This window comes from Caretta caretta, chromosome 5, assembly GCF_965140235.1.
Source record: "Caretta caretta isolate rCarCar2 chromosome 5, rCarCar1.hap1, whole genome shotgun sequence".
NCBI lineage: Eukaryota > Metazoa > Chordata > Testudines > Cheloniidae > Caretta > Caretta caretta.
The window spans coordinates 131,185,540-131,211,693 of record NC_134210.1 but is presented as its reverse complement, the minus strand read 5'-3'; the positions used below and the strand labels follow the sequence as shown (position 1 = coordinate 131,211,693).

Sequence of the window (26,154 nt, the reverse complement as noted above, 5' to 3'; positions counted from 1 at the left end):
CCTTGATGAATCCATGTTGACTTCCTGATCACCTTCTTCTCCTCCAACTGCTTCAAAATGGATTCTTTGGGGACCTGCTCCATGATTTTTCTGGGGACTGAGGTGAGGCTGACCGGTTTGTATTTCCTCAGATTCTCCGTCTTCCTTTTTTAAAAAAAAATATGGGCACTATATTTGCCTTTTTCCAATCATCCAGAACCTCCCCCAATCACCTCAATTTTTCAAAGATAATGGCCAATGGCTCAGAAAATCACATAAGCCAACTCCCTCAGCACCCTCAGATGCATTAGATCCAGATCTATGGACTTGTGCATGTCCAGCTTTTCTAAATAGTCCTTAACCTGTTCTTTCACTACTGAAGGCTGCTCACCTCCTCCCCATACTGTGCTGCCCAGGACAGCAGTCTGGGAGCTGACCTAGTCTGTGAAGACCGAGGCAAAAAAAGCATTGAGTACTTCAGCTTTTTCCACATCTGTCACTAGGTTGCCTCCCCCATTCAGTAAGGGGCCCACACATTCCCTGACCTTCTTCTTGTTGCTAACATACCTGTAGAAACCCTTCTTGTTACCCTTCACATCCCTCGCTAGCTGCAACTCCAATTGTGCTTTGGCCTTCCTGATTACACCCCTGCATGCTCAAGCAATATCTTTATACTCCTCCCTAGTCATCTGTCCAAGTTTCCACTTCTTGTAAGCTTCTTTTTTGTGTTAAGCCAAACTGGTTGCCTGCCATATTTGCTATTCTTTCTGCACATTGGGATGATTTGTTCCTGTGCCCCCAATAAGGATTCTTTAAAATACAGCCAGCTCTCCTGGACTCCTTTCCCCCTCAATTAGCCTCCCAGGGGATCCTGCCCATCAGTTCCCTGAGAGAGTCAAGGTCTGCTTTTCTGAAGTCCAAGGTCTGTATTATGCTGCTGTCCACCCTGTCCAGACCTGGACCTTTCCCTTTGCTAAAGCCTGGTTGTATCAAGGAAACCATGCTTGGTAAACTGTTAAGTGATTTTATTCCTCTAAGAAAGTGTCTTAGCTTGATGTCAGTTTAGAAACTACCCAGGTGAAAGGAAGAACAGTTAGAAGAGCAATGTGTGTATGGAATCAGCCACAGTAAGCTGCAATGCAAGGTATTTAGATTGGTCTGTGTGAAAAGTGTGCTTGTGGCAAGCTATGTGGCTAGTGTGTCTTATTTTTAAAGCCATTTGCACAGGATGCAAAACTGCATATGCCTTCCTACATTACAGACCACTCCTAGAAAACAAGCCATTGCATCAGAGTGGTCAGGTAGAAGGAATCTGAAATGAATAGAGATCAACGTTTAGGGCTGGATGCTGAAATGGTTTAAGAGCTGCATATTTAAGAATTTCAAAGTTTGGCCTGATGTGAGTGTGGACATTGCACAAACCACGTGAAAATGCGGGGCTGTTGGTGGGGAAAAAAAAGCCAGTAAAGATACTGATCTCACTCTGCAAAGACACTAACAAGTCAACAGACCAGACCCTCAGCTGGGGTCAATTGGCATAGCACCCGGGAAGATGATGGGGCTTCGATGATTTATGCCAGCTAAGGATCTGGCACATCATGCCTACCAGAGGCAGTGCCAGGGGATGGACTATTTTTGCTAGAGCGCCACATTCCCAAGAACTCAGATGGTGACTTCTGGTAGGGAATGGTCTGATCGATTCCCCGGCTTGTCCCCATGCACCCCCTTGTGGCTGGGCACTCTAATGCCAGGGTTACCATCCCATACCCCTTTCAGGCCCCTAAGGACTCCACAACAGACTACCTTGCCTCAATAATATCCCTCCTGGGGGCCAGTTTATTACAAAACCATAGTGACAATAATCCATAATAAATTCCCCAAAACATAGTCCATTTATCACCCCCAGGGCATACAACCCTTAACATCCCATGACATCTAGTCCATTGGCATAGCAGGAACACCCACTGCTGGGAGTTCACCCTCACCAAGGGAGCCTCCATCATCTCCCTATTCCTCTTCCAGCTCGCCAGCATGGAGGTACCAGTGGGTAAGCCCCACCACTGTTGCTTGGCCTACAGCCCTTACTTCTGTCTCGGAAATCAGAAGGCAACCTCCTATGCTCTTCTGCTGCCTTCAGTGCCCTCTGGCCCTGGCTTTTTGGCTTGGGGAGGGGAGGAGAGGGGGCAGCCAGCAAAGCCCTCTGCTGTTCTTCAGCATTCCTCCAGAAACCTCCTACAGCTTCTTCAGGGGGTATCCTCCCTCTCTGAGTCTCCTTGATTCTTTACAGCCCCAGGTGCTGCCCCACCCTCTTGACTCACCCCCAGGAGCGCTGGTTCTGGCACAGGGGAGCTGGACCTGCTTCATTGAAAGGGGCCAGCCACCGTGTGACAGACTGACTGGGTTTACCTCTGCAGCACCCCTTTGTGGGCCATCAGGGCACAACTCACCCAGCACAGATCTCCACTGCTAGGTTCACCATCTCCTGCAAGGTCCGTGTAATGGCACCTTCCTCTCATGAGCAGCCCCTTCTGGTAACATGTGTCTGCAGTCTTTAAATAGTCCTGGCCCTGGTATCAGGCCATACCTCCAGGGCTTCCTCCCTAGAGACAACAATTTCACCATCTCTGGGCTCTTCTAGCCCCAGCTCTCCAGCTGGGCCACTAAGTAGTTCAGATCCCCTGCCAGGAGTTTATCACTGTCCTTCGCTAGTGGCCTATGGGGGATGGGGAGGACTCAGGCCTGCCCCCTACTCCAGGTCCCGGCCCAGGAACCCTAAGAATAGCAGTCACATGCTACCATGTCCCTTTAATGAAACTGCCTTCATTTCCCTGGGCCACTTCCCTATGGGCCCAGCCTTCACTGATGCTTCACCCTTACCTCGGGGCTCTTCTACCTTCAGTCCCAGCAGCCACCCACGAGCTTGTTTTCACTCTAGTCCCTGCCAGCACTGAGCTGTCCATGGTGCCGGGAACATCATCTGCACTCTAGCTCCAGCAAAGAACTACCTCTGGTCTGCCCTGCAGCTCCTTTTTATGGCTATGTCTAAACTACGAAATTAGGTTGAATTTATAGAAGTCGGTTTTTTAGAAATCGTTTTTATATATTTGAGTGTGTGTGTCCCCACAGAAAATGCTCTAAGTGCATTAACTCGGCGGAGTGCTTCCACCGTACCGAGGCAAGCGTTGACTTCCAGAGTGTTGCACTGTGGGTAGCTATCCCACAGTTCCCGCAGTCTCCACTGCCCATTGGAATTCTGGGTTGAGATCCCAGTGCCTGATGGGGTAAAAAACATTGTTGCGGGTGGTTCTGGGTACATGTAATCAGGCCCTCCCTCCCTCCCGCTGTGAAAGCAACGGCAGACAATCGTTTTGCACCTTTTTTCCTGAGTTACCTGTGCAGACGCAATACCACGGCAAGCATGGAGCCCGCTCAGCTCACAGTCACCGTATGTCTCCTGGGTGCTGGCAGACGTGGTACTGCATTGCTACACAGCAGCAGCAACCCATTGCCTTGTGGCAGCAGACGGTGCAATAGGACTGGTAGCCGTCATCGTCGTGTCCGAGGTGCTCCTGGTCGCCTCTGTAAGGTCGATCAGGAGTGCCTGGGCAGACATGGGCGCAGGGACTAAATTTGGAGTGACTCGACCAGGTCATTCTCTTTAGTCCTGCAGTCAGTCCTATTGAACCATCTTATGGTGAGCAGGCAGATGATTCAGATTGCTAGCAGTCCTATTGCACCATCTTATGCCGGGCAGGCAAGAGATGAGGATGGCTAGCAATCCTATTGCACCATCTTCTGCCGAGCAGCCATGAGATGTGGATGGCTTGCAGTCCTGCACCATCTGCTGCCAGCCAAAGATGTAAAAGATAGATGGAGTGGATCAAAACAAGAAATAGACAAGAAATAGACTAGATTTGTTTTGTACTTATTTGCTTCCCCCCCCCATCTAGGGGACTCATTCCTCTGGGTCACACTGCAGTCACTCACAGAGAAGGTGCAGCGAGGTAAATCTAGCCATGTATCAATCAGAGGCCAGATAAACCTGCTTGTTCCAATAAGAACAATTACTTAGGTGCACCATTTCTTATTGGAACCCTCCGTGAAGTCCTGCCTGAAATACTCCTTGATGTAAAGCCACCCCCTTTGTTGATTTTAATTCCCTGTAAGCCAACCCTGTAAGCCATGTCATCACTCGCCCCTCCCTCCGTCAGAGCAACGGCAGACAATCATTCCATGCTTTTTTTCTGTGCGGACGCCATACCATGGCAAGCATGGAGCCCGCTCAGCTCACTTTTTGGCAATTAGGAGCACATTAAACACCACACGCATTATCCAGCAGTATATGCAGCATCAGAACCTGGCAAAGCGATACCGGACGAGTAGGCGACGTCAGCGCGGTAACGTGAGTGATGAGGACATGGACACAGACTTCTCTGAAAGCATGGGCCCTGCCAATGCTGGCATCATGGTGCTAATGGGGCAGGTTCATGTGGTGGAACGCCGATTCTGGGCTCGGGAAACAAGCACAGACTGGTGGAACCGCATAGTGTTGCAGGTCTGGGACGATTCCCAGTGGCTGCGAAACTTTCGCATGCGTAAGGGCACTTTCATGGAACTTGCAATAGCCCTGTGGAAGCTTGCAACGCCAGACAGCTACCGGTCAGTTGGTAATCAACTTGGAGTGGGAAAATCTACTGTGGGGGTTGCTGTGATGCAAGTAGTCAACGCAATCATTGAGCTGCTGCTATCAAAGGTAGTGATTCTGGGAAATGTGCAGGTCACACTAGATGGCTTTGCTGCAATGGGATTCCCTAACTGTGGTGGGGCCATAGACGGAACCCATATCCCTATCTTGGCACCGGAGCACCAAGCCGCCGAGTACATAAACCGCAAGGGGTACTTTTCAATAGTGCTGCAAGTCTGGTGGATCACAAGGGATGTTTCACCAACATCAACGTGGGATGGCCGGGAAAGGTACATGACGCTCGCATCTTCAGGAACTCTGGTCTGTTTCAAAAGCTGCAGGAAGGGACTTTATTCCCAGACCAGAAAATAACCATTTGGGATGTTGAAATGCCTATAGTTATCCTTGGGGACCCAGCCTACCGCTTAATGCCATGGCTCATGAAGCCGTACACAGGCAGCCTGGACAGTAGTCAGGAGCTGTTCAACTACAAGCTGAGCAAGTGCAGAATGATGGTAGAATGTGCATTTGGACGTTTAAAAGTGCGCTGGTGCAGTTTACTGACTCAGTTAGACCTCAGCGAAACCAATATTCCCACTGTTATTACTGCTTGCTGTGTGCTCCACAATCTCTGTGAGAGTAAGGGGGAGATGTTTATGGCGGGGTGGGAGGTTGAGACAAATCCCGTGGCTGCTGGTTACGCGCAGCCAGACACCAGGGCGGGTGGAAGAGCACAGGAGGGCGCGGTGCGCATCAGAGAAGCTTTGAAAAACAGTTTTATGACTGGACAGGCTACGGTGTGAAAGTTCTGTTTGTTTCTCCTTGATGAAACCCCCCACCCCTTGGTTCACTCTACTTCCCTGTAAGCTAACCACCCTCACCTCCTCTCTTCGATCACCACTTGCAGAGGCAATAAAGTCATTGTTGCTTCACATTCATGCATTCTTTATTCATTCATCACACAAACGGGGGGATGACTACCAAGGTAGCCCAGGAGGGGTGGTGGAGGAGAGAAGCACCAGGAGGGATGGTGGAGGAGGGAAGGACAATGCCACACAGCACTTTAAAAGTTTACAACTTTAAAACTTATTGAATGCCAGCCTTCCGTTTTTTGGGCAATCCTCTGTGGTTGAGTGGCTGGGTGGCCGGAGGCCCCCCCAACCACGTTCTTGGGCATCTGGGTGAGGAGGCTATGGAACTTGGGGAGGAGGGTGGTTGGTTACACAGGGGCTGTAGCGGCAGTCTGTGCTCCAGCTGCCTTTGCTGCAGCTCAACCATACACTGGAGCATATTGGTTTGAGCCTCCAGCAGCCTCAGCATTGAATCCTGCCTCCCCTAATCATGCTGCTGCCACATTTGAGCTTCAGCCCTGTCTTCAGCCCACCACTTACTCTCTTCAGTCTGCCACCTCTCCTCCCGATCATTTTGTGCTTTCCTGCACTCTGACATTGTCTGCCTCCACGCATTCGTCTGTGCTCTGTCAGTGTGGGCGGACAGCATGAGCTCAGAGAACATTTCATCACGAGTGCGTTTTTTTCTCTTTCTAATCTTCGCTAGCCTCTGGGAAGGAGAAGATCCTGTGATCATTGAAACACATGCAGCTGGTGGAGAAAAAAAAAGGGACAGTGGTATTTAAAAAGACACATTTTATAGAACAATGGGTATCCTCTTTCACGGTAAACCTTGCAGTTAACATTACATACATAGCACATGTGCTTTCATTACAAGGTCGCATTTTGCCTCCCCCCACTGTGTGGCTAACCCCTCACCCCTTCCCATGGCTAACAGTGGGGAACATTTCTGTTCAGCCACAGGCAAACAGCCCAGCAGGAATGGGCACCTCTGAGTGTCCCCTGAGGAAAAGCACCCTATTTCAACCAGGTGACCATGAATGATATCTCACTCTCCTGAGGATAACACAGAGAGATAAAGAACGGATGTTGTTTGAACGCCAGCAAACATGCACTGCAATGCTTTGTTGTACAATGATTCCCGAGTACGTGTTACTGGCCTGGAGTGGTAAATCCCATCCACCAACAGGCTGGATTCCCATTTGACCGGGGACTGTCTCCTGAGGTGGCAGTATGAAGTCCTACCTCCCTCTGATTTCTTCAGTTAGCCCTAATTCCCCTCCATACCCATTTTTTTGGATTGCTGGCCATGCCCCCAAACCATCCCCTGCTGGCATTGCTTTAAGGGCAGATGGTCTGTCCCCATTATTTTGCTACAAAAAGAATGGAAAGATTACTTTGTGACTGAGAAGCTTTGCATCAGTCTCCTAGAACCTTCCTCTAGCAATGCCACAGCTACCCTGATGGAAAAGGGAGATGCCTTCATCTCCAGACAATTCAGAGGTTTGGCCTTTTCCCCAGCCTGCTGTCTCAGGGCCCTTCTCCAGAAGGAATTTGGCAAGAGAGCTAGATATATACTGGGATGCATCGAAACCTGTGTTAAAATGAACCGCTCTCTCTTGTATTTGTAAGGGGTTTACTGGTCCTGCTTGAAGACTAGGAGGCTCTGTAGGGAAGCATGTGACCTGGGTCAAGCAGCAGTCAGTCTGCAGCCAGCCTATGCCAAGCTGGGGGGAGCTGTGCCTCTCTCTTTTAGCAGTCTGTTTTCTCTCTTTCTGGTTTTCAGTTTCTTGGGAGTTACCATTCTGAATCCTAAGAAATAAAGTCACGTTACTTTGCAACCTTCCAGCAAGAATATTCATGTTTTATCTAACGTCTCTGTGTGTGTGCTGTGAACATACATTTATGTATGGGCCTGGTTTTCAACAAACGCAGGTGTACAGCAGCAGTCCTAACTTGCAGCTGAAATTATTCCATTTACAGTTGCAAACTGGGCAGTTTGGACAAATTGGAAAAAGTTTCAAAGACTTTTGAAAATCACATCCTGCCAATGCAGGAAACCCTCACATCCCCATTTGACAACTGGAAGGGGCTACTGTGTTGCTTCCCGGCATCATTCCCAGCCATGAATGGTTATAAATCCCACAAACAGCACTTTCCCTGTCTTGCTGTCCACAAAGCAGAACTCACTCTGCGAGTTCAAACAGGCCCTGAGGCAGTGGTGAGCTGGAGCCGGTCTGCACCGATTCGCTAGAACCAGTTGTTAAATTTAGAAGCCCTTTTAGAACCGGTTGTTCCGCGATGGACAACTGATTCTAAAAGGGCTTCAAAATTTAAGCGGCCAAAAGTGGCGCCTTAGGCGCCAACTCCATGGGTGCTCCAGGGCTGGAGCACCCACGGGTAAAATTTGACGGGTGCAGAGCCCCCACCGGCAGCTCCCCTCCCTGCCCCCGGCCCCAGCTCACCTCTGCTTCGCCTCCACCCTTGAGTTACGCTCTGCCCCGCTCTGCTTCTCCGCGCCCCCGCCCCCCCGGCTTCCCGCGAATCAGCTGTTTGCGCAGGAAGCCTGGGAGGGCTGAGAAGCAGGCGGCGGCTTCGCGCTCAGGCTCAGGGAGACGGAGGTGAGCTGGGGCCGGGGGGGTGTGCGAGGAGGGCTACCCGCGCCACAGCAGGTAACCTGGGAGGGGGGCGCAGGGGAACCGCTCCCCGCCCCAGCTCACCTCCGCCTCCCTGGGCCTGAGCGCGAAGCCACCGCCTGCTTCTCAGCCCTCCCAGGCTTCCGTCTGAAGAGCTGATTCGCGGGAAGCCGGGGCGGGGGGGTGGAGAAGGAGAGCAGCGCATTCAGGGGAGGAGCCGGAGGCGGAGGGGAGGTGAGCTGGGGTTGGGCATGGGGCGGGGAGCTGCCGGTGGGGGCTCTGCACCCATCAAATTTTCCCCGTGGGTGCTCCAGCCCCGGAGCACCCACAGAGTCAGCACCTAAGAGGCCACTTTTGATGTGATCAGTGGGGGGGGGGGAGCGGCTGCTCTCCCTGCTCCCCCCCAGCTACGCTACCCCGCCCCTAGCAGCCAGAGGGACCTGCCAGATGCTTCCTGGGAGCTGTCGCAGGTAAGCACTGCCAGGACTCCCCACCTCGCCCCCCAGCAGGTCCGTCTGGCTCTTAGGGGTGGGGTGGGCACCCACTATGGTGGCCCACAAGACCCTCCTGCCCAGTTCTGGGGGTAGTCAGGGGACAGAGGATGGGGCAGGGATCCGGGGGGGGCATCAAGGAACGCGGGGGGTTGGATGGGGCAGGAGTCCCCGGGGGCGGGGGTGGGCCACGACCCCCTCGTGGGGTGAGGAGGGAACCGGTTGTTAAGATTTTGGCAACTCATCACTGCCCTGAGGCAAGGTTGAGAATAGACTGTGGATGGCCACCAGGGGGGCCTACAGGGAAATCTTTTTCCAAGGCTGCCAGAGACCCAACCAGCTGGGTGTTAGTCAAAATTCTGGCTGATTGCTGTTACTAAAAAGTGAGAGAGAAAGAACACTCAGTTCACGGGACTCCCCTACCAGAAACCTCGAGTCTGGCACCAAACCTGAGTTGTTTAAAGCCTAATTTCAGAGGTCATTGTGATGGGGGCTACAGACCCAGGGGGCCATGACTGAAAGTAAAGCTTACAGCCCTAAGGAGGAGGATGCTAAAGATCCTGGACTTGAGAGGAGAGTTTACAGGCCTGGGATGGCACCTGTCTATAGTCATTAAGTTCCAGACTTGTAGGCCTGCCACAGAAAGTTCCCTATAGCTGATGAGTTCCCTATAGATTCTTTTCATATGACTGCTATGATTGTTTCATTGAATACTAAAGTAAATCCTGAGTCTTTTTCTTTGCAGTGCTGAAACCCAAGGTGTAAACCAATCACTGGGGAAACTCACCAGTGGGAAAAACATTTCCTGCCAAAAACGTTCATAAGGGACAATGCCCCAGCCTGCACTGCCTGAGAGCTTGTCTACATGGGGAAGTTATTGCACAGCAAGCTAGGGTGTGAATTTACAGCGCATGAGCTCCCTGTGCAAAGACTCCTATTGCACACAGAAAGTGCCTTGTCTTACAATAGGTGCTCATGAGCCACCTAAATCTCTCTGGGATTCTCTGCTCTTTCAGACCTCAAGAGGCCCACAGGAAGGGACAGATGCCTCCGGATCTCCTCCCCCAAAGCTCCCTGCTCCAAGAGCTTGCTGATGCCAACAAACTCAGTGTTGGGGGAGGTAGGGAAGTTTCCCTCCTGTGTACCTCAGGAGCCCCACAGGAAGGGGGAAAGCGCCGAAGCCCCTGGCCCAAATCCCCAAACTGTAAAATGTTTGTTTTGAATGATGTGACTCATCAAACAGGGCAAAACTTCACCTAATGCAAAATGCTGACTTCTTACAAAAGGTGTTATCTCCTGCCCACCAGGAAGGGCTACTGAATCCAAATGGGCCATTGTGGAACATCACAACACAAAGGCTTTGTCAAGAGCCCTATCGCACCCATAAAGAGCCTTTGTGCAAAAGGGCTTATCCCATCTGCTTGAATTCCGAAAGAAGGAAATAAAACTAGATGACAAGAATATTTTCCATCTCTCTCTCTCATTGCTGTTTGGACTGTCACAGGGCTGGAGCTGGGAAACAGGAGAAGAGATCGCCAGGGTCAGGCTGGGTTAGCCCTACAAGACATTCAATGCTGACAGATTACTACAACTCTGTCACCTTTTGGAACCATAGACTGTCACTCATTTGTGTCTGTACGTTGCCTGCTTTAACCTGTAAATAACATTCTTATTTATTTTTCTTAGTTAATAAATCCTCATTTAGTTAACTATAGGATTGGTTGTAAGCGTTGACTTTGGTGCAAGATCTAAAGTACAAATTGACCTGGGGAAGGGGACTGATCTCTTGAGACTGGCAGCAACCTGGATATTTTGTGATCTTTGGTGTAAGTGACCATTTATCACTTAGTGCAGCTTGCCTGGGTGGGAAGATAAACTGGAATGCCCAAGGGGACCATCTCTGACTCCATGGAAGGACTGATATAGTGATCCAGGAGTTCACATTTGTTACTGACATGGTGAAATCTAATTATAGAACACACCACCAGTTTGCGGTGTCTGCCCTGAGGTTGGCACTCATGGTTGTGAGCCACTCCAGGCAGCACGACAGATGCGCTTGGCTTAAGCTGCTCATATTTTTGCTGACTCCTCATGTGCAAATTTGCACATCTACGGTGAAGGTGACTGCAGAGAGACTGCAGCCTGAGGTAGCGCAACTGGTCATTTTCCATAGCTAATATTTGCATTGCAGGAATGCGACTACAGCTGCGGCCTCGTTCTCTTTGTGAGCCACAAAACGTTGCAACATGCCCATACCACTTCCAGTTTGCTTGTGCTTTCAGTGCCAGTTGGTTTTGGACATAGTGGGACTACGGACAGGAAAAGACAGTGGATTCATTTTCATGCGGGCGAGCAGGAGAGCTGAGGATGTGACAAGTAGCTTTGCTTTGAGGACTTTTATCCTCAGCTCCTTCGGGGGCTCTCTTGTTGTCTGCACACAGCTGTGTCATTGGCAGCGATGTCAGGCACAGTCCTGAACGGGAAAGGCTTGCTCCCTTTTACTCTCAGTCGAAGACCCAAAGAAAGCACTAATAGCAATAAAGACAGTGGTGGCAGTGAAGCTAGAACCGGCTGGGGTAGTGCATGCAGATGGCATTAGCAAGACGGGCTCAGACTGCAGTTCTGCCCATCACGGCAGATGGCATTCACAAGCTAAGTGGGGGCCAGCTGGCCAATATAACCTCAGCTTCCAAAGCTCCTTCCAAGTTGGCCAAACAAATCCATGGACCAGGAATTTCTCATGTGCAGTCTGCCTGCCGGGGAGAATGGCTGGGGGTGGGATTGTTTGCCTGAAAATCTGCTAGCAGTTGGACAAGGTGTGTCACTTAGGCCTGGTCCACACTACAAGGTTAGGTCAATGCCAGGCAGCTTACATTGACTTAATTATGTCAGCGTCTACACTTGAATGGTGCTTCTGTCGAAGTGAGTCTCCCTGTACACCGACACAGTAACTCCACCTCCACAAGAGGCACCGGGCTTATGTTGGTGTAGTTAGGGCAATGCAGCATCCATATAGACACTGCATTGCTTATGTTGCCTGTCAGCCCCCAGTGGGGCTGACAGCTAGAGCCTGCCCCCCACGCCCTGGTTCATGGCTGCCCCCACCCTGCCCTAGTGCTGACAGCCCAAGCGTGGGGGCCAGCTGTGAGCCAATGCCCAGCTGACAACTTAGGCCATCAGACCCAGGGCTGCTGGGCTCCTGCTGTCAGTGCCCCACAATGCCCCAGCCAGTTCAGTCAGTGAAAGCTCTCATAGTGAGGATGTGCACCACAAACAGAAGGAGCGTAGTGTGGATGTGAACCACTGCTTTAGTTACTGCGGTGGCTGAAGGTCAATTTAATTTTGTAGTGTAGACAAGCCTTTACATGGCGACAGTTTGAATCAAACCAGAGGTTTGGGTTTTTGCAAATGTTTCTGAACTTGTTGGGGAACAAATAGCTTGGACTAGAAACTCCACAGCTGACTAGTTCCTTTGGCCCCTGGGAGGGCTGAGGCTTTCAACTAGTTTGGGAAAACAGGAGAGTTCATAGGGAGCTGGTTCACTAAGTATTTGGAAGCCATGGTCTTTGTATAAAAAACTGCAGGGTACGATCGTGCAGCTTTTTATGCTTCCTGGCTTGTATTCATGGGAGGATGTTACAAGAGGAGAGAGACCCACTGGGATCCTACAGAGCTTTCAACCTACACAGGACCAGAAAGAGCCCCCAGGGCTAACAATCTCTTCAGTTTGCTCTATGGACTCCCAGACCCAATGGGCTTGTGGCTCCTCATCTTGACGGCTGCCCTGGCTGAGACCACGGAGAGTAGCCACGGTACCTGCAGAGGTTTTTATAGGCTCCACACGAGGAGAATGCAGCTGAAGCATCTGCCTAGCCTGGAGCTGCTGGGTGCTGAGAATTTTTAAAAATCAGACATTTCATTTAGGCACCTAAGTGGGAGCTGAACTCTTTTGAAAATCTGGCATCTTATCTCTGTCATTAATGTCTGCAAAAGAACTTAAATCGACAGAGTGAAATCCTGGCCCCACCAAATTCAATGGAGCCAAAATGTCACTCTTTGTCTTAATGAAGTTGCGTCTGGGAATTATTCATATATTTCCATTCAAAGTGTTAGCTATCATGGCCTGTTTGTCCCCAGATCTTACAAGCCTGATGGGTTTTGTGCTGGGTCCTGTGTCTCTTTGATCATTGCAGTCCAAGTCCAATGTGCTATAGCTCACAAGATTTACCATGCTATTCCACAGTAGCTTTGTTCAACACCACTTACTGAAATGCAGTCATCTCAGGCCCATGACTCTCTCCATCTCCATTGCAATGTAGCTAATCTGTCTGTTCTCTCGGCTAGCTTTGTGCTTACTGCTTCTCCTTTGCTCACAACGAACGAGTGCAAAGGGCACACAACAAAACAGATTCATTCCTAGTACAAAAGAAGGGGAGTTTTTAGGTCAAAATGATCATTTGCCCAGCCCACCAGCATAGGGAAATAGAAAGCATGCTGCCCACATTCCCAGTTCCTGTGCAGGTGGCAGGGGGACAAGCAGGTTCTACAGGTCTCCATCCTGTGCTGGTTGGCTGAGAATGATGAGAAATGGATGGGGCCGTGGATCTGCCACACCCTCCCTCAATGCATGGCCAGCAGAGCTGAGCTAAGGCACAGTGGGGAGTCACCTGGTTCTGCTACGGCCTAGAGCATAGGGATGAGTCCCAACCCTTCCCTGCACTGCTTTTGGAGCATCCCAGCTACCCACTGCCCCTTGCATAGGGAGAGGCACTAAGTGACAATGTAGCCCCTTAGCAGCCACTCCTTGATCTTGCAAACTCTGTGCAGTCCACAGTGGAGTTTGAAAAGATGTCACATGCCTGCACAAGTGCCAGCAGAGGCTGTGCGTGGCCACAGCTATGCTTAAGCCCTGGGAGCGTTAAGTCTGAAACCAACGGGGCCCTTGCCTCCTTACATGCAAAGCTGAAGTGGGGAAAAGTATGGGTGTGTCTGAGGGTGTATGGGCTTGCATGTCACCCCCATGCGAACGAGGTGCTATGTTCCTCTCTATGATATGAACCTATACATTGGTAGTTGTGCAGCCATGTTCTTGGCCTGCTGGGCAATCCGCTTGACCTCTCCGTGCCTAAGTCTCACCATCTGTAAAAGGGGGTCATGGCACTTATCTCTTTTGCAAGGCATTTTGAGATCTATAGCTGAAAAGCACTACGTATTGTTATTATGGATAGAGAATTGGATTCCAGTGTGATCTGCAGCCTGCTTAGAGTTGTGTTTAGACACACAGAGCACCACATCTGTTCTGCATAGCGTCCTCTCGATAAACATTTTCACAGTTTGCTGACGTGCCCTCACTTCTGCTCAAGACCAGTATTCGATTAGTCTGTAGCAACAATAATGACAGCGTTAATCCTCTCCAGTTCCTGTATGTCACAGAGTTCTGTAGTCACAGCCATCTAATTAAAATGAAAATCTCTGATAGCTTTTGTAGAGAATAAATGTCTTCAAGTAAATAATGGCCATGGCAAATTATTTTCATTGCTGGTGAATTATAATGAGTGTGGAATTTTAAAAATTTGTTTTTAAGGCCAGAAGGAACTATTACAATCATTTGGTCTGATCTTCATCACCACACAGGTCAGAGATTTCACCCAATGACTCCAGCACCGAGTCCATAATTTGTGACTGTAATATTTGCATTCATTTACCCTGCGAGTTGGGTTTGGGTTTGATTTTGTCGGGAAAAAACCCACAATATTTTCTTGGGCTAATTAGGTTTTCTTCTCTCTTTTTGAAGGATGAGAAGAATCAGGTGCTGATAACGAATGCTTGGCTACAGATGGTGAGTAACTTTGCATCAACACTGAACAGAAATTGTTGTAACAGGAACTTACTGAATATGATCCTTTGGCAGAAGAACTGTCTGTCATCCTCTATACTGGGACTCAAGCAAATTGAGCTCTTGGAAATATTGCTGAAGGAGGAATGGGGCAGGATTTCCAAAGAAGCACACAGGTGGAAGGTGTCTGACTCTGATCGGCTTTCAGTGGGAGCTGGGTCCTCTGAAAATCCCAGTTATCACTTCCTTTCAGATCTGAAAATGAAATGATCGGCCATATTAATTCCTGTTGTAACTCTGATGAGCTCAGTGGAGTTGGTCCAATGAGCCTTAAGGCACAGATGTTAATAAATGAGGATCTAAACATGTCATTGAAATTGGAGGGCTGGTTTTCAAAGGTGTGGGCATCCTGCAGTTTCCACTGAAGTCAATGACTGGGATTTCCAAAGGTGCCTCAAATCCTAATGAAGCTGCACATCTTGCTTTCTTAAACTCCTTTGAGAATTCCAGATAGTGTCTAAATATGGACTTAAAGGCCTGACTGTAGGACCCAGGGGAAATTTCCAAGAGTGCCTAAGGAACTTAAAAGAATAGGCCCATTGCAAATCAATGGGGCAGACTCCTAAACCACTTAGGCACTTTTGGAAATCTCCTTCTCTCCCATTTTTTTTTAAATCCCTTAATTCTTAAGTAAGTCTGATCTGCAATGAAATGCGTACAAGGAAAGCTCAGAGTTGTTGTCCCTGTGCACTATTACTCATGAATGAATGTTCCAGCATAGGATTAAGCATTGCCGTATGGTATGAGGGATCATTTATTCTTATGCAACATAAAGCTGAGCTTCTGATTCATTGGCGCTGCCTCTTCAAAGCTAAGAGATCACAGGAGAGACGAATGATTGAACTAACTCTAATGTTACATTAGAAACCAAATATATTATCTGAATGGAGCAAATGATCCTTCTGCTTGTCCCCCAACTACATGGTAGTTTATAGTCTGAGTGATCTTGGTTATAAAAGAAGAATAACCTAAACAATTCCAGCCTATACTTTTATACTGCTGCCATGTTATCATTTTCATACCCTCTTGTGTGCATAGACTTTGGACAGGAGAACCTAGACACTCTGTAGTCTTCAATAAAGAATTTGTATTGATCCCAAAGTTCAGCAAAAATTCAAATCTGGTATTTTGGGTGGGAGAGGGGAAAAGATCAGACAATCATTTTGGAATACAGAGTGCAATTGTATGCTTTCCAGGCCAGGCCCTCAGCTGGTATAAGTGGGCATCCACTGATGTAACACAGGAAATAAATATTTCCTTAGAGATTTTTTTAAACAACAAACATGTTAAAATGTAATAGTCCAAATGTTAAGTCATTACACTGTGAGCTCCTCAGTGCATACACCTGTCTTTTTCATTGTTGTCACTTGTTATTAACCCTAAAACAGTAATTATTATGTTATCATTGCTGTTGCTAATATTCATTATATTTCCAGAGCACCCAAATGTGCCAGGCATACAGGAAGATATTCCTTTCCCCTATGATCCTACATTGTAGAAATGATAAATAACATTTGTGTCTATATTTTCCTACAGTACTGGATTGACGTTTACTTGTCTTGGGATCAGTACGCATACCCAGGAGTCCAGAACTTACGATTTCCCTCTGACCAGATATGGGTACCAGACATTCTTCTGTATAACAGGTACGGAAGGTTTATAAGAACTGAGACAAACACGGAGTCAATTCCTCCATTGGTGTAAATCAGCATAGCTCCATTGACTTCAAACGGAGATTACGCCAGCTGAGGATCAGGTTTATGGCCTCCAAACAATGGAAACAAACCCAGACAAGTGCTGCAGTACAGTGAAAAGTCTAGATGGAAGCACAGAGTTATCTTAACGATGCTCGTAAAATAGAAATGGCTTGAGGCCCTTGGCCATGGTCTTTATAATGAAAGATTAAGTTATGATTACCTATCTTGTGCTAATGTAAATAATTATCCTGGTTTCATTTGTTGTTTGTGCTTTTGTAGTCTTCTGGTACAGCCTTATGGAAAATTAGATGATGTTCGCACGTAAAAATATCACAATTCCATATAGCTAAAAGACTACGTATAGGGACCGAGAAAGCCCATGAAACTCAATAGAAATAGTCCTATTAGCTTCACTGGGAGTTGAATCGGGCCCTAAGACTGTAAAATAATTATGAAGTGCCCTTCAGTTCAAAGGGAGTGCAGGACGATGCCAGCACGGAAAAGTCTGCGATAGCTGTTTTGAATGCAAGTTGTATAAAATATCAAGATCCGAAGGGCTAGATTGTTTGATTCAGTTTGGATAAGTATCAAGCAGTCTGGAAGCTTCCCCAAACCTCAACTAACTCCTGAAATTATAGAGTTCTAACCCACAAGGTCTGCACACAACGTTGTGCCGATTATTACTATTGGTATCTGTGTAGCACCTAGGAGCCCCAGCCATTGACCAGGACCCCACTGCACTAGGTGCTGTACAAACACAGAACAAAAAGAAAGCCTCTAAGAGCTTACAATCCAGATCCCTGATTGCTCACTGATCACCCACAAAGACCCGCCAGGCTTGCCACTATGCCATCTGAGCCCCCGACAGTTCCCTTCCTTCTCCAGCCACTTCACCCCTGGCCTATGACTTCTTGCTCTCTTTGAAGAGCAGCTGCAGTTCCAAGCAACTGCTATGCTAGCACCTAGTACCTCCACCTTGAGTAAGGTGCCACTGGGCCAGAGGTTACAAAGGTTATCATTGTCTCCCATTGTCACAGCCTTGGCATCAAAGGCACTGAGCTCTTCTGAAAATCAGGCCATTTCACTTAGTTGCCTAAATGGGAGCGGAACTCCTTGCAGCAGCTCTCCCTCAGTGACTGGGGCCATGTGAGGGTCCAACCAGCTGGTTGAGAGATGCTTTATCCAACTGATCTAAATCTTGAAAGAAGATCCAAGCTCAGTTTGGCGTGAGCTAGACGTTCCAACTAATGATATTTTACAAAGTTTACCCTCCTGACCCTAATCCATACACCCGCTATTCAGAAATTAATGATCGTTACCTTACTGTTCACCACATTTTGAATTCAAGTGCCTGTGGGGGTTTTTTGTGTTATGCTTTAGTGCGGATGAAAGATTCGATGCCACGTTTCACACGAACGTGTTGGTGAATTATTCTGGATCTTGTCAGTACATTCCTCCAGGTAAGAGACTGATTTTGTTTGTTGGTTTAAATCAATTTACTTTAATAGCGTCAGTCAATTCTCCTATTTAGAGAATTAATTGTATCAGTTTAAAAGCAGATCTGGATGAGAAGCTTTGTGCGCTGTATGCTGTGGGACAGACTTTCAAAAAGAATTCAGCTTCTATTTTAGGCCCCTAAATACAGGCCAGATATTGATAAGTGCTCAGCATCTGTGACAAAAAAGTTCAGCATCATACAATGCTGAACCTTTTAATGATCTGGCCAGCTTTTCATACTGCAACATATTAGGTCATATAATGAATGACATTTTAGATGGAATTAGCACTAAGAGGCCAAGATTTCAAGGGCTAAACATTTTAATCCTGTAGCTTTTTTTCTGAAATCTATTTGTTTAAGGTTGTTGTGACTCAGATAATGAATTTATATTTATTAACTGTTCTGTACACAAGTAAAAATGCATGGTACAGTGATGCTGCTACAGCTTATACCAGCAGTTCTCAACCTGCGGCCCGCATGCGGCCCAGTTAGCACACAGCCCATAACGATAAAGGAGTTGAGAACCACTGCTCTAGGGGCAAGATTCACAAAGTAACTTAGGCGTCTAGAAAACCACTGGGATTCACAAAGCCTGGGTGAGGCGGTCAAGCCTCCAGTACAACGGGACAGAGCTAGGTGCCTTAGAATGGGATTCACAAAAGCCAGCACCTTAGGCAGCTCCCTGCAAAAGCTAGACCATGGGAGATACTAAGGTGAGGGGTAAGTACTTAGCCCCATCCCTCTCAGAGAGATAGGCACCTACATCTGGGCTGCAGAGAGACGCCTCCCTCTGCTTGGGATTCTCAGCTGAAAAGCCTGTTAGCATTAGGCATCTCTGCCATTTTTTGAAGAAGCCGGGGTGGGAAGGAGAACGGAGGAGAAGACACAGGACCTCCCTCATAATTTTTAGCCCAATGGTTAGAGCACTCACCTGGGATGTGAGAGACCTCAAGTCCTCCATCTGCCACATGACAAGGCGGGATCTGAACTGGGATCTGTCCCTCTCAGGGGAGTGCTGCAGCTACTAGGCTATTCCCTCGGTCTCCCCTATCAGAGCGGTTCCACTGTGGAGAAATAATGAGAGTTGCAGGGTGAGAAAGAGACAGCACAAGCAACTCTAAGAATTACTCTGTCGTCTGGTGCGCAGAGCACTCACCAAAGACTGGGGAGACCAGTCAGGGCCCCCATCCTGCCACTCCACTGATTACCCACAGTGGAACAGCTTCCACAGGAGAGAGAGTGAGGGCACTCCCCCATCAGAACCTCCCATCGCCCGGTAGTTAGGGCATTCTCCTCAGAGCCCTCTCCAGATCCCATCTCCCCCATCAGGGGAGTGGGGACTTGAACCAGGTCTCTCCCATCCCCTAACCAAGGGCTAAAAGTTGTGAGGAAGTGCCTCTCCCTTCCGGGGGTTGCGTGTGAGGTCTTATGTAGGGCCTGATACGGTAGGTGAGGTCTGCGCGTGCTTACCAGATCAGGCTGGCGGGCAAGTGACACAGAGGAACACCTCTCTTCCCCAAGTTCACACATCGCTCTGGGGCTTAGCCATTCAGACCCCTGGAGTGAGGCAACTCTGCACATGCCCAGAAGCAGAAACACAGGCACCTAAGGAACTTTTACGAAAAAACTTGGGTGGCAACGAGTTTACGGGACTATCGGGTTCTGCAGCAGCTGAGCAGGGGTTGTATGAATCTCACCAGGGTCCAATTCTGGGATTTAGGTGCTTAAAGTGGCCGTCAAGCATCTAAGTCTCTTTGTGAATCTCGGCCTATCTGCTTATGTCACTTCTACGGCACCATTCCTGTGGCATCTGAGTGCCTCACAGCCATTAGTGGGCTTATCCTCACTGCCCCCTGTGAGGCAGGGCAGTGCTGTTATCCTTGTTTTAGAGATGAGGAACTGAAGCACAAAGAGACAAAGTGACTTGCCCAACATCACACAGGAAGTCTGTGGTAGAGCAAAGACGTGAACCCCGATTGGTGGAGTCCCAGGCTGGTGCCCTGACCACTGGGAAGAGGAACTTCTCCGCAGCCAACTGACATGTAATGGTTCTCAGTCCCAGAGCAGAGACACATGGGATGCGGTCAGCTTAACTGCCATTGTGCCATTAACGGCCATTGTGTAGACTGGCACAGATTGGTAGAACAGGGTAGGATTGCCCAGCAGGCTTCCTCGGACATCTCCACACTGCATCTGGGAGTGAGTCCCCTAGCCTGGGTTCACAAACTAGCGTACATGGGACGCGCATTAGTGCACTAAAAATAGCTGCATAGACAATGCTCTGACACAACACAGCAACTTGGGCTGCCAGTCTGACCCCCCGCATCCAACCCCACCCCAGGCCTGAGAGCCCCAGTCTCACCCACAGCAATTTTGCAGAGCACTGCATGACCCAGGGTGGGAGGCTTGCACCAGATATAGTGCAGACCTAGCCCTAGAGGAAATACATGAGGGAAGACCTGGAGTTATGGCCCAAGGAGAATAAGCATGGGAAAGAAAACCAAGGGGTAAAAGGTCAGGAATTTGTATGTTTGTTGATAGCCCAATAGCTGGTTTCTGTACTGGTGTATGTAGGTGCAGTGTCACTGAACTCAACACACCCACTTACATCTGGAGAGAATTTGGCCCCTATTTCTTTTGAAACACTTCATCAGATGGGTCTCTCAAGAACGTAACTGAAAAAGGAAAGTAATTTGGCTCAGGAAATCGTAAGTGCTGTCAGTGGAACAGTTGAATTAGAAATTCTAATCGGAGTCTGCTCAGATGGATTGAATCTAATCGTAGGGAGAGGCCTGACAATTCCACGGGATCTCAGCACAATGTCATTTCGTTTTGCATTTGCCCTTCAGACCTCAGATGACTGTTTCCCCCTCTAACTTCTATTCTCAGGCATTCTGAAGAGCACGTGTTACATTGACGTCCGCTGGTTCCCTTTTGATGTGCAAAAATGCAATTTGAAATTTGGTTCATGGACCCACAATGGCTGGCTGCTTGATCTGCAGATGCTTGAAGCAGATATTTCCAATTACATATCGAATGGAGAATGGGATTTAGTGGGTAAGTTGGCTCGCTTAGAAATCTAAATGAGTTGAAACTTTAAGGCAAAATGAGTACATGGAAATGACGGCTCTTATCTGGACATTTGAAGTACAGGTATTAAAAGCTCCTATTTGAAAAGCAGTAGAAATCTCACAATTGGACTGCAGACAATGTTTCAAGTGTTTTCTTCCTTGTCCTGCTAAGTTAACTAAAGCTACATTAGGGAGCCTGTGGGTATGTTGCTGTGGGGTCTGATAACCTATGAAATTCTACTGACAATAGGTGCAGGGGGTCAGCACAGAATTTGGATCTCTGTGTCTTCTACACCCATAGTGAACTTCGAATCACGCTTCTGCAACTTATTTAGCCTAAAGGTGATTAGGTTAGAAAGTCTGATCTCAGCAAAATTCAGAAGGAACTCTTGCAAAACCCCAAAACCAAAACCCCAAAACCATATACTCAGGGCCTAGTCTACACTTCAAACTTGGGTCGACATCCCTACAACACTCATGGGTCTGAAAATTCCACACCCCTGAGGGCCCTGGCTACACCAACCTAACCCCCAGTGTAGACGCAGCTATGTCAACAGAAGAATGTTTCTGTTCACCTAGCTACCCTCGCCTGGGGAGGTGGAGTTCCTACAGCAACAGGAAACACCCTTCCGTCATGGTAGTATGTGTCTACACTATGGGCTTCGAGAAGCACAGCTGTGATGCTGTAGTAGCTATAGTGCCATCAGTGTAGACATGGCACAGAACAGCAAAGTCTCAATTCGATCTAGTCAGTAGCCTCCCCTCCGCTACATCAGGTCACTGCATTCCATTCTTTCTACCGTTCCAGAAGAAAACTGTACTTTTAAAAAGCGGATTCTTCTCACAGATTCTGTTCTTAGACCCAGCCTCTTCAGACCTGATTTGATCTCACTTATACAGGTGTAAATGAGGAGCAAAGCTACTGAGGTCAGAGTAATGCCAGTATAAAACCAGGCTAAGTGAGATCAGAATCAAGCTCTTTCATCTCTAAGGTGTATTAGCTTTATGCCCAGTAGAGATGTCAAGTTCAATCCCAGGGGAGGAAAGTCCTCAGCTACTTTACAGAGTTTCTACCAGGCATTTCAGGGAGCAGCTCAGAAAAAGTTTGTATATAACCCGCATCCATTCTGTGTTGCTCTGTCTGCATCAAGGGGTGGGTGGGCCACATATAGAACTTGCTTAGCTTGTTACATTGTAAGCTTGGTTTCATGTGGCCCTTCCCTGGAGGCTGGCAGCTGCAATGTGAAGTCTTAAGGCAGGGTACCTGAGAAACTAATGGGAACCATCAGGATTCTATTTTCAGGAAGGGTAAAGGACTCCATGGGGAGGGGAAAACCCCAAAGGTCCGTCTCACTCAGCGCTGCACTGGTTTTCAAATACTCCTCTACAGGTTTATCAGTTCAGAAGAGTGCCCCGTTTGGTTATTTCTGGCTTGAAATCCTGCCTTCAACAAGCATCACTGAGGAACATATTTGGTCTTTGAGTTGCCTGCGCTTGTTCCTGCAGGCCAGGATGGAATTGCGTCAGCTCTCACATCACTCCGACGGTGGCCAATGTAATAATGGGGTTAGATAAGCAGCCTGCCTAACACTACCATGGCCTTCTCTTCTAAAGAAGCCCCTTCTCTGTGTCAGCCTGACACACTGAAGCTACACATTATGGTGGGTCAGACTTGTTGACCCGTAAGCACCAAAGCAAAACAGTGAACAGTGAAGGAAGAGACGATCCAGAAGATACAACCAGAGGAGAAAACGGTGATGGGTGCTGTGTCTGTGCTGCCACTGTGGACATGGTCAGCTGCAGGGTCAGGCTGTAAACAGTCTTCTGCACACCGGGTGCGATGGACAACTATCGAAAGCCAGCCTGCCGCAGTGTCTCCAGACATCACAGTCACTAAGGCTGGGGAAGGCTAACTGTAGATACCCATTTCCGTTCCCTGCCCCCCAGCACTCCCTTGGAGCTAGGGTGGTCTATGTGGCAGTCACACCTTTGTTTCTCCTTCATCCAAGCCCCTTTAAGAACTCCCTTCTTTAATTCTCCCTTGCAGGCTTTCCCTGGCTAAGGTGCTACAGGAGCCAAACTTGCTCCTCAGAGTTTCCCTTCCACCAGCCCCAGCTCCACAGTCTCCTCTTTCCCCCAGTTTCCTGTCTCCAATAGTCTCAGCTAGTCTCCAAAACACCCCTCGCCTGCAGCTTCCTGCTATTTTTCAGACTGGAAATCACCTAACTCCTCTCAGGTGAGGCTCAGCTCATAATCCGAATTGGCTTAGCCCCCAGGCTCCCCAGCCCATGGGCAAGCCACCAAGTTAAACCTGGCATATTTCTAGTTCTGTCAAAAGTCTGACCTGGGTTCTTCTTATGACCAAACCAGACAAACACAGAACAGGGGAAAGAGAGGAAGAAAAGCAAATGCTAGGACACGGCAGCATCGGTCACATTTGCAGTTCAGTTGCTAGAAAATCAGAGGCACAATCTACAGCCCATGACACAGTTAGTGACTAGGTTACTCTAATTGTCCTGCATCCAGTCTGTGGTTAAGTCTCCTCTTACCAAGGCTGAGATGCTCAGGACTGCTTGGAGCTTTTCACAGCAAAATGTTGCAAGGTTAGATTCCCTGGCCGGCTAAGCAGGCTTCTTATTAATAGAAGGTGAGAAGAGAGATAAAAAGAAAAAAAAAAAAAGAGAGAGAAGGCTACGGAGGGGTTGGAAGAAGCAGGAACTTTACGTTCCCATCTCCAAGGTACTGAAAACACGGCCATGGAGGTGATGTTGATGTGGCCTGGGTTACCTTAACTCTGCATTTTCATCCTTTGACTTTTCCAGTTTTCCTTAATTAAAAACAAACCCTTTGAATTGCCTGACTTTCTGAAGTCTGTTTTCTAAAACCAAAACAGACATTAACTAAGGCTCTCTCCATCTTCCCTTCAACTTACCTGTCTGTACATCCTTAGCTGCGGTGTCACAAAATGGGTGTGTCTGAGAATTGCCTTGAAATTTTTAGTTCTCTTTTACAAGAGTCACTGTGATATTTCAGTGCATATTATAGGTCCCGTTTTCAAAAGGGAGCCAGCAGGTCCCATTGGGAACAATGGAGAATCCCCACACACCCTTCTGAAACTGTGGCCATTATCATTTTAATAAGTGGGCTGTATGGCCTTCCACATATGCGACACATTAAGGCCTCGCAAATTACAATGAGAGCACTTGTGGGGGTGTATTGGCATGCTAATACGTGGATCAGACTTCAAAGATGGTACAGAGTGTGCGTGAAATCTCATGGTGCTCTCAGTTTCACACAGACCAGATCAGGTTACATTAAAATTAACCATGCCACCTTTCCAAAAAACAAAGCCACCACTTCTCATTGGGTTCCTAAGCCAAGCTGTTTTCCAGATGAATTTTCAGAAAGTGTGCAGACAGTTTTCCAGCTCTGATCTTCCACACTGCCATACCTGAATGCCTGTCTGAGCGCTACCAAACCTTCCTAAAATATCCCGCATCTGTCAGAGTTGCACAGAAGAAATTTCAGCTGGATCGCTTGAGTTTTGCCAATGCTGGGGGAAAGGAACTTATAAAAGACAATGAGTTACGACCTCAACAGCAAAAACTACCATCTGTCTCACATTCGGTTCTTCTTGCTGAAGAGAATTCAACTGTGAAAAACTGGCTGAATATACAAAGGATGAGTCTGCTTTAATTCAGCTGCAATATTTTTCTCCATTAATGAGTTATTCTGACAGGGTGCTGGGCAGGGACTGCTAAACCAGCCCTCTGTCACTCCAGCTCCAATTAAGGGTGGTAAATTGGAGCTGGCTAGACACACCTGTACCTAATTAGCCTGGGGCTGCATAAAAGCCTCAGAGGAAGGAAGCCAAGAGGGGCAGATGGAAAGGGGGAAGCCAGAGAGCGGAAGTTCATCTCTCCTGGCTGTAGAGGCTGGGAAGCCCTTCCGAGTGAAACCCCCATGCTCTACACGGTGGAAAGGTGGTGGGATTGCACTGTGTAAATAAACAACACCGATGACTGCTGAGCCAGGTTTCCATGATTTTCGGTGCAGAGGCCAGACTGCGTGGGGGGCCCTGCTACGCCCTGTTACAGTTATATTGTTTCAAAAAATAAAAATTGGCAACCAATATGCCAGCTCGGAATAATTATTGTATTTCTAAATCCTGCAATCACTACATATATACAGTGAGCAAAGTAAGAGGGAAACAATCTTTTTATATTTCTATAGCTCCTTTAATCTCAGAGTGGTTTAGGACTGCACAACAGTGGAAGAAGGGAAGTTTTGACCAAGAACCTTAGAGCAAAACATAGAGTCATGGGATCTTTAATAGCTACACAGCACAGAAGATACCTATGTTTTTAATGTCTGTCTCTCTCTCTCTCACGCGCGCACACACACACAGAGTGCAAACCCCATTCTAATAAATTCCTTTAACAAAATAAAGATGCCTGTTGAGATTTGAACGTCCAGTTTGAGGGTTTGGGCAGCTGGCAACCTAGAGGGTTACACGATTGAACTAGTTCCACTAATGGGAAAGTGGCTCTTTGAGAGACAGCGTGGCCTAGTGATGGGAGTCGGGCTCGCAGGTTCTATTCTTGACTCTGCCCCTGACCTTTTGTGTGACCCTGGGCAAGTCACTTCACCTCTTTCCCCGTCCCATCCTTTGTCTATTTAGACTGTAAGCTCTTTGGGGCAGGGGCGGTCTCTTACTATATGTACAGCTTCTAGCACAAGGGGGCCCATCTCTCTAAGGCCACTAGGCGTTACCGTAGCGCATGTACTAACAATGGTCTAAACAGAATGCCTTTGAACGTTGGGTCCAATGCTCAGAGGCATAAAGTGCTGACTCAGAGTTGAGTGCTACACAGCTCCAGATATCAGGCCAGGTATCAGGCCAACTGCAGCTCTTTCCACCTCTGATTTCCTTCTGCGCAGGTGTCCCAGGGAAGAGGAACGAGCTGTACTACGAGTGCTGTAAAGAACCGTATCCAGATGTGACATACACTGTAACCATGCGCCGGCGCACCCTCTACTATGGCTTGAACTTACTGATTCCCTGTGTCCTTATATCTGGCTTGGCATTGCTTGTTTTCCTATTGCCTGCTGACTCGGGAGAGAAGATCTCTTTAGGTAAGGAAAATTAATTCCTTAGCTCTTCCTAGAAGTTTGGCATAAAAGGGAGGGTAAAAAGCTCAGCCTGCTATAGCCCTTGGCTAGTAGGGATTTCCCATGGTGGGAGCCCACTGAAAGCTGCAGACACTAATAGCAAGACGGCTTTCTTTGGGCCAGCTTGAGGAACCGTCACTCATATTAGTGAGCACTTACCGCAGGTAGCCCTATTGATT

General features: G+C 48.1%; 1 protein-coding gene across 2 annotated transcripts in view; it reads left to right on the top strand.

The window, feature by feature from the left end:
- Window positions 1-26,154, top strand: part of LOC125637303 (neuronal acetylcholine receptor subunit alpha-7-like) — a 125,488-nt gene that overhangs the window by 43,531 nt on the left and 55,803 nt on the right. For both annotated transcript variants that reach the window (XM_048851622.2, XM_048851623.2), the window contains 5 exons: window positions 14,436-14,480; window positions 16,074-16,183; window positions 17,615-17,694; window positions 20,622-20,789; window positions 25,745-25,939. In XM_048851622.2, coding sequence (XP_048707579.2) covers window positions 14,436-14,480; window positions 16,074-16,183; window positions 17,615-17,694; window positions 20,622-20,789; window positions 25,745-25,939 — 598 coding nt within the window. The remainder of the gene's footprint in view (window positions 1-14,435; window positions 14,481-16,073; window positions 16,184-17,614; window positions 17,695-20,621; window positions 20,790-25,744; window positions 25,940-26,154) is intronic.